Consider the following 14,362-nt stretch of genomic DNA (forward strand, 5'->3'; position numbering starts at 1 on the left):
CCTCATTCAGCTTTAAACAAGCACAAAGCATGAAAATACTTAGGCTGGAATAAATCACAGAACTTAGCTTTGCAAATAAGTGAGTATTTACTCAGAGTTTCCTGCAGTTACATCAAACAAGTCTCCGTCCGCTGGCAGTAAAACAAAGATGAAAGAAGGTTCTAAGCGGATTAAAAAGAAAAGGACTTGGTTTCCTTACAAAATGGATCATGCAATCTTTGGATTAGCAAAAGTGCAGGCTATAAAATCTCCCGTTTGAAGAGATTCAGTTCACTTGTAGGGAGTCAGAAGCTGCCTGGCTCCTTCATTGCGTGTTCCAGGAAGCACGAAGAGCAACAGACTGGGGAACAGAGTCTGCTGAGAGCCACACACACTCAGGTAACTTGAGCAGAGGTTAACCCTTCATATGCACACAGGTGTGAATCAGTAAGTGTATACAGGTGACTCTCAACTTACACAAGAGTTACGTTCCAGGTAAAGCCCGTAAAGCCAAAATTGCTTATAGTCAGAGCACATTGGGTTCAATGGCGAGTAGGATTTCCAAGCCTTTTTGTTGGATGCCCACTGCTTTTTTGATTTTGTAAAAAAAAATGCCAAGTGCATAAGGCAAGTTAAATGTGCCTCTGTTGTGAGTTCCCTGTATTTCAATAGCAGCAGCACGGATAATAGCTGCCTGTCCTGCCAGGAACCAGAGGGGAGTGAGCAGAGGAAGGGAGAAAAGGGAGGAGTCAGAACTGTGGAGGTTAAGTGGAAGGAGGAGAAATGCAAAGAGCAAATCCATTCCTACTCCCCCAAATGGCTATTCCTGCCTGTCCAAATGTGGCTATCCTCAGAACGCAATGAATTTCTAGCAGGACAAACTAGCCACTATTCCCCCTTTGTACTATTAGCAGAAAACCTTGCATAATTGGCAGCCTTGGCAGCTTCAGCCTCTGCTGTGTCTACAAAAAGGAATGTGATAGCAAGAAACAACTGACTAACAATTGCACAACAGATGCCATTTGATTAAGGTAGATTTTCAGAAATGCTGACAAGCATGCAACCTTTGGCCCTGCAGAGACTGCTTCTGTAACACATTAATGATGGTGGAATAGTTAGAAATGGCAGAAAGTGTGCTTCTGAAGTGAGGCTTCCTTATGCAACCACTTGCAAACATACACTTAAAGCATGAATTGAAAATTTCTCCTGGGCCAACTTAAAATGCTCTGTTACCTCTTGCTGTCGAATAAGAAATGAGTCAATAAAGCTCCTCTGGTCATTTTCATCCAGATCTCGGAGGTGTTTTATGAAGGTGGCATTTATGAAGGCAAACAGCTCATCTCTGTTTTGAATGATAGTCTTACGAGCCCCCAGAAGAAAACCAAGAGCAGGAAACATGTTATACAGCTGAAAGGATAAAATGTGAAAAAAGAAAAAGAAAACATTAGGAAAGCCCAGTACTATACGCTCAGATGGGTGTCTCAAAGCGTGGTTGCCCATATGCAATACAAAACAATAATGTATTCAGGTTGATTTAATGTTTAGTAATTACACCTTAAAGACTTCTTAAAGTTACTCTGGCTAAAAGGGTGGTGTAAGTCAAATTGCCCCATAGCAGCCAGCAGTGTCTCCTGGAGGCTCTGAAATGGCGTTTGGAATGGGGGGGTAGGGTACCTCAGGATAGCATAATTTATGTGCAACCCCAGGATAATAGGTTATTGTGATTCTCCTCTGGAGGTTCATCTTCAGGGAAGGAGATCTGCCCTCGGGGGCCCCTTCTGAGCTTTCATGGAAAAAGCTATCACTGGTTCTTCCTTGTCCTTGGAGTCCCAATGGCAATGAGGCCAGAAAGACTTCGTTATAGTTATGGGATAACTGTGCCATCTGTTTGAGTTTTCTAAATATTTCAAATCACCACCAAGTTTCTCAAGATACCAAGATTCTGTGTTTTCTAGTGAATCCTGAACAGTATACAATAAACAGGTTGCCCAGCCCACACTGCATACACTGCTATTACAATCAACTGTTTGTTTGTTTTAATTGGAAAAAATAGATTACCATGACTGAGAAGTTTCCAAGAAGCCGGGCATTTTCATTGACCAACTTCAGAAGTCTTATGTATGCGGGATCTCCATAATCAAATCGCTTGTTTAGTAGTATGGCCACTATAATATTGGCAACAGCTGCATTCATAATTGTGACGGTTTCAAATGGGTTTCCTATACATAAATATGACAGTTAAACAAAAATATTCTGTTGAAATTCCAAGTATGGAAAGGGCATTGTTTTTAAGTCTGCTCTTTGTTGCCTTAAATCCCTACTGGCAGCTTACCTATGTGTAGACCTCATTTATCAAAGAAACTGATCCTAAGTGCTGCTGGATGTGGCCATAGCTGGGCTAAGAAATGCTAAAGAGGGCTTGGAAGTCATAGGAGCTATTGGAATATAATCTACACATTACAGGAACAGACCGATTACGTCTCCACAAGGAACCAACCCTGGAAACTGTAGTTCTGGAGTTAACCATAAGTATGGGCTCATCCACACTTCCACTTCACACACGCTTTCTAAGCATGGTTGAAGCAGTTTTTCCCTTCCCCCACTCCTTTCCAAGGGAAAAACCACTCTTTAGCAGTAGATCAGAACTAATGGCAATCTGGGGAAAACCCAAATTGTTCCAAAGAGTGGCTTTTCCCAAGGGAAAGCAGCGGGAGAAGAGGAAGTGTGGATAAAGCCCATGGAACCCAACACTCCAGGCACTTTTAAACTGCTGTGCTTATGCACTGGTTTGACTTCACCCCTGGAGGCACACTCCATTGTCTCTCAAGGCAGCAGATGCCAACAACAAGATACACCCTGGAGCACCAGAGACAAATACCAACCCACCTTGGTAAGATTCAACTTTCTTAACCAGGACACTGCACTCTTCAACAATTCTGTCCTCTATGGACCTCTTTCCCATGCCGTAATCCCGTAATGTGGTTAGTGCAAACCGTCGCATCACTTTCCAGTATTCACCATGAGAAAAAGCTACACCTGAAGAGAGAACAAAGCGGGGCAGGTTCAAAGTCATTCTGGCCATAGTAATATGTACTTGCTGTTTAACATCTCATCCTTTAACTACAGAATTGAGACAGGCACAGACAAGACCCCCAAATGTCATGGACTGGCTAGATGAGAAGGAGTGGTGGAAACCCCCTGACCAAGGGTCTCCCATGGAAAGTGCAGAGGAAGAAGACTGGGAGTCGGGCTCTTGGTGGTGGACAACCGGACGCACCTCAGAGGAGGGGAAGAGCTGGGGGTTACTGAAGGCTGGGAGCTTAGAGGGTGAGGAAAAGGGGATAACAAGCAGGTGGCTCAGCACAGAGCAAATACAGGAGTCAGACTTAGCAGCTTCACCACAAGCCCCTCACCCCCTTGACAGTGTGTCTGTTGACAGGCTGCCAGCTCTTCCTCCCACTCCCAGAACAAGGCAGTTATTTCACAAAGTAGAACACAGGGCAAAGCAGAGAAGGAGAGGGTCCCTCGGGACTCGCCAGAGACAGAAGGAGGGGCTTGACTCAGAAGGAATAGAATGAAGTGGGAGGTACCAGACAGTCTCAGCAACAGCTCAATATAAGGGAGCATTTCTCACGAGTCTCTGCATGGATCATGCTTCAATTCCTTAATAAAGCTACTAACTTCAAGGTTTTTTTGTGCCACGTGTCAGTGCTCCCATGATAACAACCTTTTAAAGGCTTTTCAGACAATGATTTTCATGATTATGTTATTACTGTGGAATAGAAATTAAACAAATGAGTACATGAGACAGTGCATAGAAATCCTTTATACGCGTATGCAGTATTTTATACAGATATGCAGTCTTTTATTCATTTTTGTTTATTCAAGAGCACCTTACTGAACTCTGGCCTATTTTTTTTAAAAAAACCAAAACTTCATTTGATCCACAGAAATCCGCAGATGACGCTTCGTATGACATTGGGGGCCTGGGGTGTGGAGGGACCCGGGATCAGCCTAATGCCTACAGATCCTGTGCTCCTATCAAAGGAACACAGGTTGGTAGAAAAATTCAAAAGCTATTCTCAAGTTATAGAGCAGTGTTTCCCAAAGTGGGAGATAGCACTCCCTGGGGGATGCTAGTAGCCTTGGGTGCAATTGGGGGGGGGGGCATTGAATAAAAATAAAGGGGCGGTGGAAGCATAAAGGAAGAAGAGAAGAAAAATTTGAAAAATTGTGTTTCATCTTTTGTGTAATGATGTTTATCGCCAGGTTGGGAGCCATTAAGGGATGGCAACAACTCCTGCCCTGGATCGGGCGGTTGTGCTGGAGGTGTGGGGTTTTCCCAGGATGGGGGAACCCTTTTCGGCTTCACCCAGGCCTGGGAAGTGAATTGCAGCTTGCCTGCCTATTTGGCCAATGGCAGGCAGGCTGCAGCGCCGGGCCTGCCTCTGGGGCAGATCAGACTGTTTGTTTGCATAAAGAAGGTAGATTTCCAGGGGGGCATAGAGTATATATTTTTTTCTGGAAAAGGGGTGATATGCCAAATAAGTTTGGGAACTTCTGTTATAGAGTAAGCCACGAGTAAGCCACCAAAATGGTCAAAGGCCTGGAAACGATGCCTTATGAGGAACAGCCAAGGGAGCTGGGCATGTTTAGCCTGGAGAAGAGGAGGTTAAGGGGGATATGATAGCCATGTTCAAATATATAAAAGGATGTCACATAGAGGAGGGAGAAAGGTTGTTTTCTGCTGCTCCAGAGAAGCGGACACGGAGCAATGGATCCCAACTACAAGAAAGAAGATTCCACCTAAACATTAGGAAGAACTTCCTGACAGTAAGAGCTGTTCGACAGTGGAATTTGCTGCCAAGCAGTGTGGTGGAGTCTCCTTCTTTGGAGGTCTTTAAGCAGAGGCTTGACAACCATATGTCAGGAGTGCTCTGATGGTGTTTCCTGCTTGGCAGGGGGTTGGACTCGATGGCCCTTGTGGTCTCTTCCAACTCTATGATTCTATGAATCTACAGAGAGGGGAAAGTATACTTTGCATTTCTCCCACGATAACTTTTGGATTAGACTCTTTTGGCATGGTTACTCTATTTTCAAGCAGTAGCAGATACTACATAAGGAAGGGACTCACCAAAGCCCTTTGTGATCTCTTCCAAAATTGGGACGATGGGCCTCTCGGCAAATGCATTGGCCTGATTCACCAGGGCCTCCTTTACCGTCTCATATCCTGTCAGCACCACAGTTTTCTGGGGTCCCATTTGGATGCTGAAGACAGAGCCATACTCTTTTGACCACTGAAATTCAAGAGAACGAACACATAGTGGCCCTTCTCACTATTCAAGGGTACTCAAATAATATATTAATGTAAAGCAACTCTCATGGATCCAAAACTGCAATGGCTTGTACACTTGCCTCAGAGTAAGGACTATTTTATACATTCTACAGAATCAAGTTTTCACGTAAGATTATTTGCAGTTTTATTCAATAAATGTTACTACAGTCAGTAGAAAGGGTTACGGGTGGTGCTGTGGGTTAAACCACTGAGCCTCTTGTCACCAACGAGAACTTTTATAGACCCTACGCCTAAACCCTTACTGTTGGAGGCAATAACCAAAGAGGGCTCAAAATCTGCTAAACCCGATCCATCAGTGGGTGTTCTACCCCAGGAGAAGAGCTATGTGACCTCCACTCCCCCAGCAAAGAAAAATGACCATCCGGAAAGTGGCCTGACACCACCAGAAGAGATCGAACTCATTGCCTCCTTTGCAGATTTACCAGTGGTGGAACAAAAAGAAATTATTAAAAGACTGGAATCGCTTAAAACCCAACTTATTAGGAAGCTTAGCACCAGAATACCCACGTACAGTGAACATGACTCCCTTGAAGAACCAGACCATATGGATCTCTCAATATCTAATGCTAAATGTATGTCGGTAATGGAGGATAAGATACAACCCCAAGAAGCAACTACCAGTCCTTCCCTCCAAGCAGAACAATCCTCTGTGCTCTTAATAGATTTACATGACCGTCCATTGAAAAACATACCTGAGGAAAGCAGCACACAACAGGAAAAATCCCCTTCTACACATTCATCGATGCCAGACCTGGAACCTTCTTATAGCACTGACCAATCAAGAGAAGAGGTGCCTTTGCCAACCTTCCCAAATAGCCCTCTCGCCCAGTCTGATCCCACTTTGCGGAGTATTATGGATTCAACAGCAAGACCAGTGACGGAACAGGCCCAACAGGCCACATAAATCAAGTAGCCCAAAAGACAAGTAGCAGGCTACAGAGAGACCAAACTTCTGACAAGATAGCTGGTTCTCCCGGGGTGGCCCACCAAACTCTTTTGGAAAAGGGGTCCGCCCCTGTTCAAGGTCCTACTCCTAGTGGATCGAGTGGCCAAGCTCAACAGTCAGATGACCTTGTAAATCCCACTCAGCCTTTACGAGAGGTTTTTCATCAGAGGAAGATAACTGATTTCTTTATTGGCTCCCCTCTTCCCGTATTAAAGTTGAGCCAATTTTCCAAATGACAGTCAATTGGAGGAATGGGAAACCCCAACCTTCAATATTAAGTTGGAACATTGCTGGATGGAAAAGTAAAAAATTAGATCCAGAATTCCAAAAATATATTAATTCCTTTCTTATCATACTATTACAAGAAACTTGGGTGGAGGAGGAAATTGAGTTAAATGGCTTTGAGTTTATATGCCTGCCTGCTAGCCCGTCAACGAATGGTGGCCGCCCTAAAGGTGACCTTACAATTGGTATCTCCCTTAAACTTTGGGCTAAACTTTCACTAGTGCATGCATTTCCGCCTTATGCTATTACCGGACTGATCTCTGGTGGAAACTTCTCTTTATTGGTTACAAATGTCTATTTCCCTCCGGGAGGGTTAGCAGCTGATCTTACTTCTAGATGGGAATCCCTAGAGGATTTTTTTACTTTATTGTTATCTTAAATATCCCAATGTCCCCTCCATTACTGGAGGCGATTTTAACGCTCGGATAGCCTCAAATCAGGAGGCTCTTAAAAAGTCTAAGTGGTGGGTTGACCCCGGCGCTCAATCATACGATCTAGTATACACCCCCACTAGAATATCAAAGGATGTAAAAGTCAATAAGGCAGGAGTGATGCTTTATCAGATGACTCTACGCCTTAATTTAATTATATTAAATGGCAGGTGTCCTCCAGACATACCAGGAGAGTTCACCTACCTGGGGTTAAAATCAAACAGTGTTCTCGACTATGTATTGGTTTCCCGGGATCTATTTTTGAATGTCACCTCTTTTAAAATCGATAATGCCCAATTTAGTGACCATCTTCCCCTGACAACCAAATTATGTGTTGACTGGCAGTTGCTCGACCGCTCCCACCCAATCCTGGTGATTGTGGAGTCGTCCACTAAAACAAAGGGGACTAGATGGTCCCCTGCCCTCGCTCATAGATATACGGATTTTATCCGAGAAAAGTTTTCTGGCGATCAGCTGGATGTAGGAATAGTCCCGCGTGATCCTATTACCTGTATGAATTTTTTTTCTTGCCTGATACAAGTTTTAACTCGCTTTTTTACTTCTCCAACCTATGGAGTTAAAAACGATTATTTTAAATTTGGCGCCCCTTGGTTCAACTCTGCTTGCAAACTAGCCAGACTCCATCTACATACAATATATAATGACTATAAACTTTCAGGCACTCCGGCCTTACCTCCATCTTATTCCCTGGTTAAAAAAGCATACAAACAGGCCCAGAAATCGGCCAAACGGGAATGGCATTTAAATCGTTGGCAGACTATAATTTCTGCCTCAAAATCTCATAACTCCCAGAAATTTTGGTCCTTAATAAAGGGAAGAAACACGAAATATCCCTTAATGGTGATCCCGGCCCCTACATGGGAGCAGTTCCTGAGAAAATATTTCTCAGTGGCAGAAGCTCCGGCCACTCATTGGAGACCTTCTAATCTCCTTCCTGTCTGGCCCAATACCGACCCTGCTGAAATCCTAGAATTGATAGCTGAGCTGAAAACTGGTAAGGCCCCTGGGCCAGATTTGGTCCCTGTTGAGGCTATAAAGCTTCATTCTGCATGGTGGGCAGGGATTTTAGCTAAAATGTTCGACGCAATAAATGCCACGGGCTTAATACCAGGAATGTGGAAGGAGGCCATTATAATTCCTATCTATAAAAAAGGCCCTCCCGGTGACCCAGGGAATTATCGGAATATCAGTCTGCTATCGTCCATTGGGAAAATATACGCCCGTTTTTTGCTGGCAAGGTTGATGAAGTGGTCAGTTGAGGCTGACCTGATTGGACATGAGCAACGTGGATTTAGATTAAACCGATCCACAACAGACCAGGCAATTATTCTTTATCACTTAGCCCGGAAATACTCGACACCTCGACGGGGCCAACTTTGCGCAGCTTTCATAGATTTGAAAGCTGTGTTCGATAGTATTCCAAGGAAATTACTATGGGATAAACTTGCCTGTTGGGGAATAGATAGAAGGCTCCTGTGGCTTATCTCCTAACTTCATGCCGGGTCCATGGCCAGGGTGAGAATATCCCCTGCCGGAGACCTGACTAACCCAGTGCCAGTAAATAAGGGTGTACGCCAGGGTTGTATTTTAGCGCCTCTTCTTTTTAACTTATTTATCAGTGATATGAGGAACCCATTAGTCGTCTCACAAAAATTTATCCACACCCCTCGTATAGCAGATTACCGTTGTCCTTTACTTCTTTACGCAGATGATGCGGTACTACTCTCTTACTCCAGAGTGGGTTTAAGGAGAGCACTAAAGATTTTTGCGACATATTGCCATTCTAATCATCTGTCTATCAACCACACCAAGTCCAAAGTACTGATATTTTCAAGGAGTCAAAAACTTTATTCATGGAAACTGGAGGGCACGAAAATCGAACAAGTACATAAATTTAAATATTTAGGAATTTATTTTCAATATAATTTAGGGTGGAAAGCACACATTGAATATCTTCAAAACAAGACAAAAGCCCTATCACACTCCCTCCTCCATTTTTTCTACTCTGAGGGGGCCTTATTCATCCCTGCGGCCTTGAAAGTGTATAGCATCAAAGTGATGGCCACAATGGCCTATGCTGCACCTTCATGGGCTGCCTTTGCAAACCTCTCACCTTTAGAGTCACTTCAAAGCCAATTCTTACGCCGACTTCTAAAATTACCAACATGCGTAAGTAATGCAGCTATTCGCTTAGAAATGAAGATCCCCTCAGTGGAGTTAGTTATATGGAGGAGAGTTTTGATTTATTGGATATCCCTATGGCATAAACTCCCGAACCACTATCTCATTCAATGCATGTGGCAAGATGACTTCACAAATTTGTGGTCAGGAAAAATCCATGCCAAATTGCTGTCCTATGAGATCTTGCCCACTGAACTGCTCAAACTGGATCTAAATGTGGCAAAAAGGTGTATAAATCAAAGGCTGGATGATGCGGAGCTATACCAAAATCTCGTAGCTGGTGGTGGAGCCTGCTCGCCGTTAAATTTCGGCATAACCCCTATCTACCGTGCTCCATCCTACTTAACATCGCTTATGGCCGCGTCTCACCGATATGCCTTCATTAGAGCTAGGTTCAATGTCTTTCCAACAAACGTGCTGAGACATAGATTCACTAAGGGCCAAGTCTCTTCAATGTGTGCTTGTGAAATGAAAACATCTGAATCTCTACATCATGTTATGTTTATCTGCCCTTTGTACAGTTCAGTCTGTGCTAGTATACTAAACCCCATAATCCAGCCTATGGCCGACAAACCAGTAGACCTCCAGCTCGCCTGGGTTCTTCAAGATGTGGATCCTTATATTACCCTACAGGTTGCCAAATTCCTAACAGCCGTCCTCTCGTACAAGAGACGGAACGGAATGTTAGCTGATTATTGATAGTTATAAGAATTTTCTATAATGACATCAGATATTGATTTTAATGTAATGCCTAAAATTTTTAATCTTAATCTTAAACTTTTCTTATGAATGGCTAATATCTGTCCTTGTGAGTTGTGAATTGTGTTATACTATTTGTGGTTTGTACGAGTCAGCTGTTTTATTTGATTTGTTTTGTTGTGTTGTGTTTCATGATGGGCGTAAAGCTGAATAAACATTTTGATTGATTGATTGATTGAGCCTCTTGGGCTTGCCGATTGGAAGGTCAGCAGTTCAAATCCCTGTGGCAGGGTGAGCTCCTGTTGTTCAGTCCCAGCTTCTGCCAATCTAGCAGTTCGAAAGCATGCCGAAAAGTGCAAGTAGATAAATAGTTACCACTCCAGAGGGAAGGTAAACAGCGTTTCCATGCACTGCTCTGGTTTGGCCAGAAGCGGCTTAGTCATGCTGGCCAGAAAAACTGTCTGCAGAGCGGACAAACGCCGGCTCCCTCGGCCTGTAAAGTGAGATGAGCGCTGCAACCTCAGAGTCATTTGCGACTGGACTTAACTGTCAGGGGTCCCTTTACCTTTACAGTCAGTAGGAATCACTTCCAAGTCATTGTGCCTTGGACTGAGCTGAAAACATGTGATTTAAAAACAGTAATTTTGCAGATGAATTTACTTTTGTATCTTTGCAAATCACTGTGCAAAACAGAATCCAAATGACATACAGTGGAACCTGTACTCATGACCACAATCCGTTCCAGAGGCCTGTCTAGAAGTCGAAATGGGTCACTGGGCGAGGTGCCATTGGGCACAGGCACAGGCAACAGAAGATTGCCCGCTTCTGTGCAGGCGCCAACGGCGATTGCCGCTCCTCCACATGCATGAACGGTGGCAAACTCACTGGTTACTTCCAGGCAAAAAAGGATGTAAGAAGAGGTTTGACTGTAATGATAAAGCTCATTGTCTATCCTCCAGGGTTTGGGGGACGCCGCCTGTCCACGTAAAGACGGTTGCTACTACTAGCTGCAGCAGCAACAACAGTAGACCAGCCCTTTCACCCAGTTTTCCAGGAGCACTCAGAAAACCAGAACAAAAACAGGCAGTTGTAAGGATAAATGTGATTTACCTTTAATAGCACCTCTCTAATCTAGTTTAAAAGTTAGGCTCAAGCAAGAGGGCTGTGCTAGAGGCATTCAAGGAGAGAAGACCTGTTGTTTTACATTTCAAATTAAATTTTACTTTTAAAATGCAGGTTTAGTGGGGCCTGACTGCCCATTAGCCTTAGGCAGCAGGCTGGGAAGACCACTCCCCTTCCCTGGGGGGTGGAATTGCGGAAGGGCATCCAGGACCAGCCTGTGACCCAGCAGTGGGCAGAGGGATGCAGCCCGCGTCATCGGGACTCCCAGCCACGTCACATACCCCGGCGGACCAATCTGGTCAGTCAGGGGGCATGGCCACTGCAGTTTAAATCACAGCGCAGCTGAGGGGGCAGCCTCCTTTTTGCCTCCTTGTTGGATCACCCAGCCCACCTGCCTTCTTTTATGCGTTGCTTGACTTTGGCCTTGCTATAGACTAATGTTGGTTGCCTTATTGTTGGGGCCAGGTAGGCATTTTTCCACTTGGCAAATTGGCACCAGCCATTTGTTTTCGCTTACCTTGTAGCAATCGTCACAACTTTGTAAGGTTAGGCATTGTGTAAGCCTTGTTTATGGGAGGGAAGGTTGTTGCCTCCCCTCCGCCTGCCCCTCCTTGTTAATAATAATAATAATTTATTATTTGTACCCTGCCCATCTGGCTGGGTTTCCCCAGCCACTCTGGGCGGCTTCCAACAAAGATGAAAGATACACTAAAATGCCACATATTAAAAACTTCCCTGAACAGGGCTGCCTTCAGATGTCTTCTGAATGTCAGGTAGATGTTTATCGCTTTGACATCTGATGGGAGGGCGTTCCACAGGGCGGGCGCCACTACCGAGAAGGCCCTCTGCCTGGTTCCCTGTAACTTGGCCTCTCGCAGTGAGGGAACTGCCAGAAGGCCCTCGGAGCTGGACCTCAGTGTCCGGACAGAATGATGGGGGAGGAGACGCTCCTTCAGATATACTGGACCGAGGCCGTTTAGGGCTTTAAAGGTCAGCACCAACACTTTGAATTGTGCTCGGAAACGTACTGGGAGCTAGTACGTTAAAGGGATCCCGTTAAAGGGATCCAGGAGTGTGGATCCTGTCCAAAGCCTGAGCGTGGGCTAGGGCCATGCCAGAACCCCATCAGGGACCCTGGGGGAGCTTTTAATTGATGTATATCATAGGGCTCTCCCTACTGGTGGTTGACCCTTAAGAGACTATCTGTGGACGTGCAGGAATCAGGATATAGTCTGGTTTCACACAATGCCTAAGCCAAACCACTCACATCTGTAAACAATAAAGTTCTGGCCTTATTCATCCCATTAACTAAAAATATTTATGTCCATGTGTTTATTATCTAAGGGGAACTGGGGCCCCCGGGGCCTCGCCACGCAACACAGGAGGGGTGCAGCAGATCCAAGGAGCCTAAACCCACCTACCATGACTCTCCCCCTTTGTGTCTCTGTAGCTTGAAGGCCCCCAAGGGGCATGCTGCTCACGGCCACTTGGGAGTTGGGGCTGCAGCTGCTCTTTTTGCTCCCCCTGCTGCCTTGAGTGCACCAGGGCTTAACCAGGCCACCTCGAGTTGCGTCAGAAGGTGGAGGAGAAGGTGTTGGGAGTCATTTTCAAGCAACATACCAAATAAGAAGGCAGTAATTATGTATGATTTGCAGACTTAAGGCAAACAAAAACACTCTCTGTGAATGAGTGGCTGCATGCCAAGGTGCTGTAAACAGTAAGGCAGAGCCAGAAAAGAAACCTGCCGACATATACCAATCCTTTGCATCACCTCGGCAGCATATTAGAAAATGCTAGAAGTTCACAGGTGGGTCTGGTCTGTGGTATCCTTCCCCTCTCTTTAGTTACCATTTTCCATAAGAAGATAATGGAGAGGGAGAGATTCAATGCAATACCTATTTCAAAACTCAAACTTGGATTTTATTTATTTAGAAGGAGGCCATATCTAAAATAAATATCTTTCTGCAAAGCTTATTTTTCTTTCTCTTTGTTTCATTTGCAGTGCTCTCCTTGGGCTTGAAAGTTTTATTGGTAAAATAAGTACAAGCATCCCAAAATGGCTTTCCATGTTACAAACAGGTGGTGCATGCAAGACTATAACAAGACGGGGATAGACTTAGCCAAGACATTGATCAAATACTTGACACACACCCTTTTATAGGGGGGGGGGCACCTTACTTGCATGGCTTATGTCCTGAGCTTTGTGACTGGGCAAGCAAGGGCTGTCCTCCACAGGTCCTGGCTGCTGGTAAGGTTTGCACTGGCACTTCTGCATTCTTGATAATGGAGGCAGAGTCAGACGTGATTTGACACCAGACACCCCCAGACACCTTGTACAAATTACCAGTTATAAATTGCAGCTTGGTCCTATGACTATTTATTGGGAAAGATAAGAGGAGGTTCTGTAGCACACAAAGGGGAGATGAGATTTATAGGCTCTAAGAGAACAAAATGCAATGTTGTTGTTAGTAGTAGTAGTAGTAGTAGTAGTAGTAATAATAATACTACCCCGCTCATCTGCCTGGGCTGCCCCAATACCCTTCAGCCTTGCCATGGGAAGAACTGGAATCTTTACCTTTAACATGGTTCTGTGAGGCCTCTTGAGATCCATGATGTGGAGATTCCCAATGAGAGGTAAAGGCCTTGGACCTGGTGGAAAGTTTTGGGAGCTCTTTTCCCCAAAAGTGCCCAGTTTCAAAACAAAGTAAACCATAAGGAAAAAGAGGAACAACGCTGGAATCGGCTCCGTCCAATCCATTTTGTTTCAGCAAGCAATTTTTTTGGGGTAGTGGTTATAATGAAAGGGACAGTGCAATTCGGTCAACAACTGTGTCTACCAACTGCAAGGAGCAGGCCATATATAATGTTATGTTATGTCTCTAGCGAATCATTAAACCATCCCTCCGATCTTTTTCTTCTCCACAACTATTCAGAGCTGTACATTGGATGATTTGCCTTTCAGTTTAATGTTTATTCAAGTAAATGGTGCTTACTTGCAGAAACTAATGCTTTCAGAACAGATTCAAGTGCTCTTGAAGGCAGCGAACTCATCACTTAGGATTACCTGTAATCTTAGTTTGTTTGTTACCCTGGGAGTAGAGAGCAGCATTGTGAAATCATTTGCAGATAAAATTATCAACTTGAATTAGGGACAAAAGCATTTAGTTTGAAAGGAAGGATACTAACTAAGCAGTACATCCTCTCATTTTAAAAGGGCTGGAATAAATTTATACAATACAGTAATACCTCTGCAAATTTCTGCCTCGTCTAGCGTCCATTCCAGCGAACATCTGCGGCAAACTCGGAAGTACCGGAATGGTTACTTCCGGGTTTGCACTAAAA

General features: G+C 44.5%; 1 protein-coding gene across 1 annotated transcript in view; it reads right to left on the reverse strand.

Annotated features, from left to right (window-relative positions):
- Window positions 1-13,793, reverse strand: part of LOC309366279 (uncharacterized protein) — a gene marked incomplete at its 3' end in the record, with an annotated part of 37,241 nt that extends 23,448 nt beyond the window's left edge. The window contains exons 1-5 of the mRNA XM_081904729.1: window positions 13,596-13,793; window positions 5,114-5,276; window positions 2,866-3,015; window positions 2,038-2,198; window positions 1,213-1,386 (exon numbers count right to left, since the gene is read on the reverse strand). Coding sequence (XP_081760855.1) covers window positions 1,213-1,386; window positions 2,038-2,198; window positions 2,866-3,015; window positions 5,114-5,276; window positions 13,596-13,778 — 831 coding nt within the window. The 5' untranslated portion in view covers window positions 13,779-13,793. The remainder of the gene's footprint in view (window positions 1-1,212; window positions 1,387-2,037; window positions 2,199-2,865; window positions 3,016-5,113; window positions 5,277-13,595) is intronic.
- Window positions 13,794-14,362: the final 569 nt, after the last annotated feature.

This window comes from Podarcis melisellensis (assembly GCF_964234715.1).
Source record: "Podarcis melisellensis genome assembly, chromosome: 3".
NCBI lineage: Eukaryota > Metazoa > Chordata > Lepidosauria > Squamata > Lacertidae > Podarcis > Podarcis melisellensis.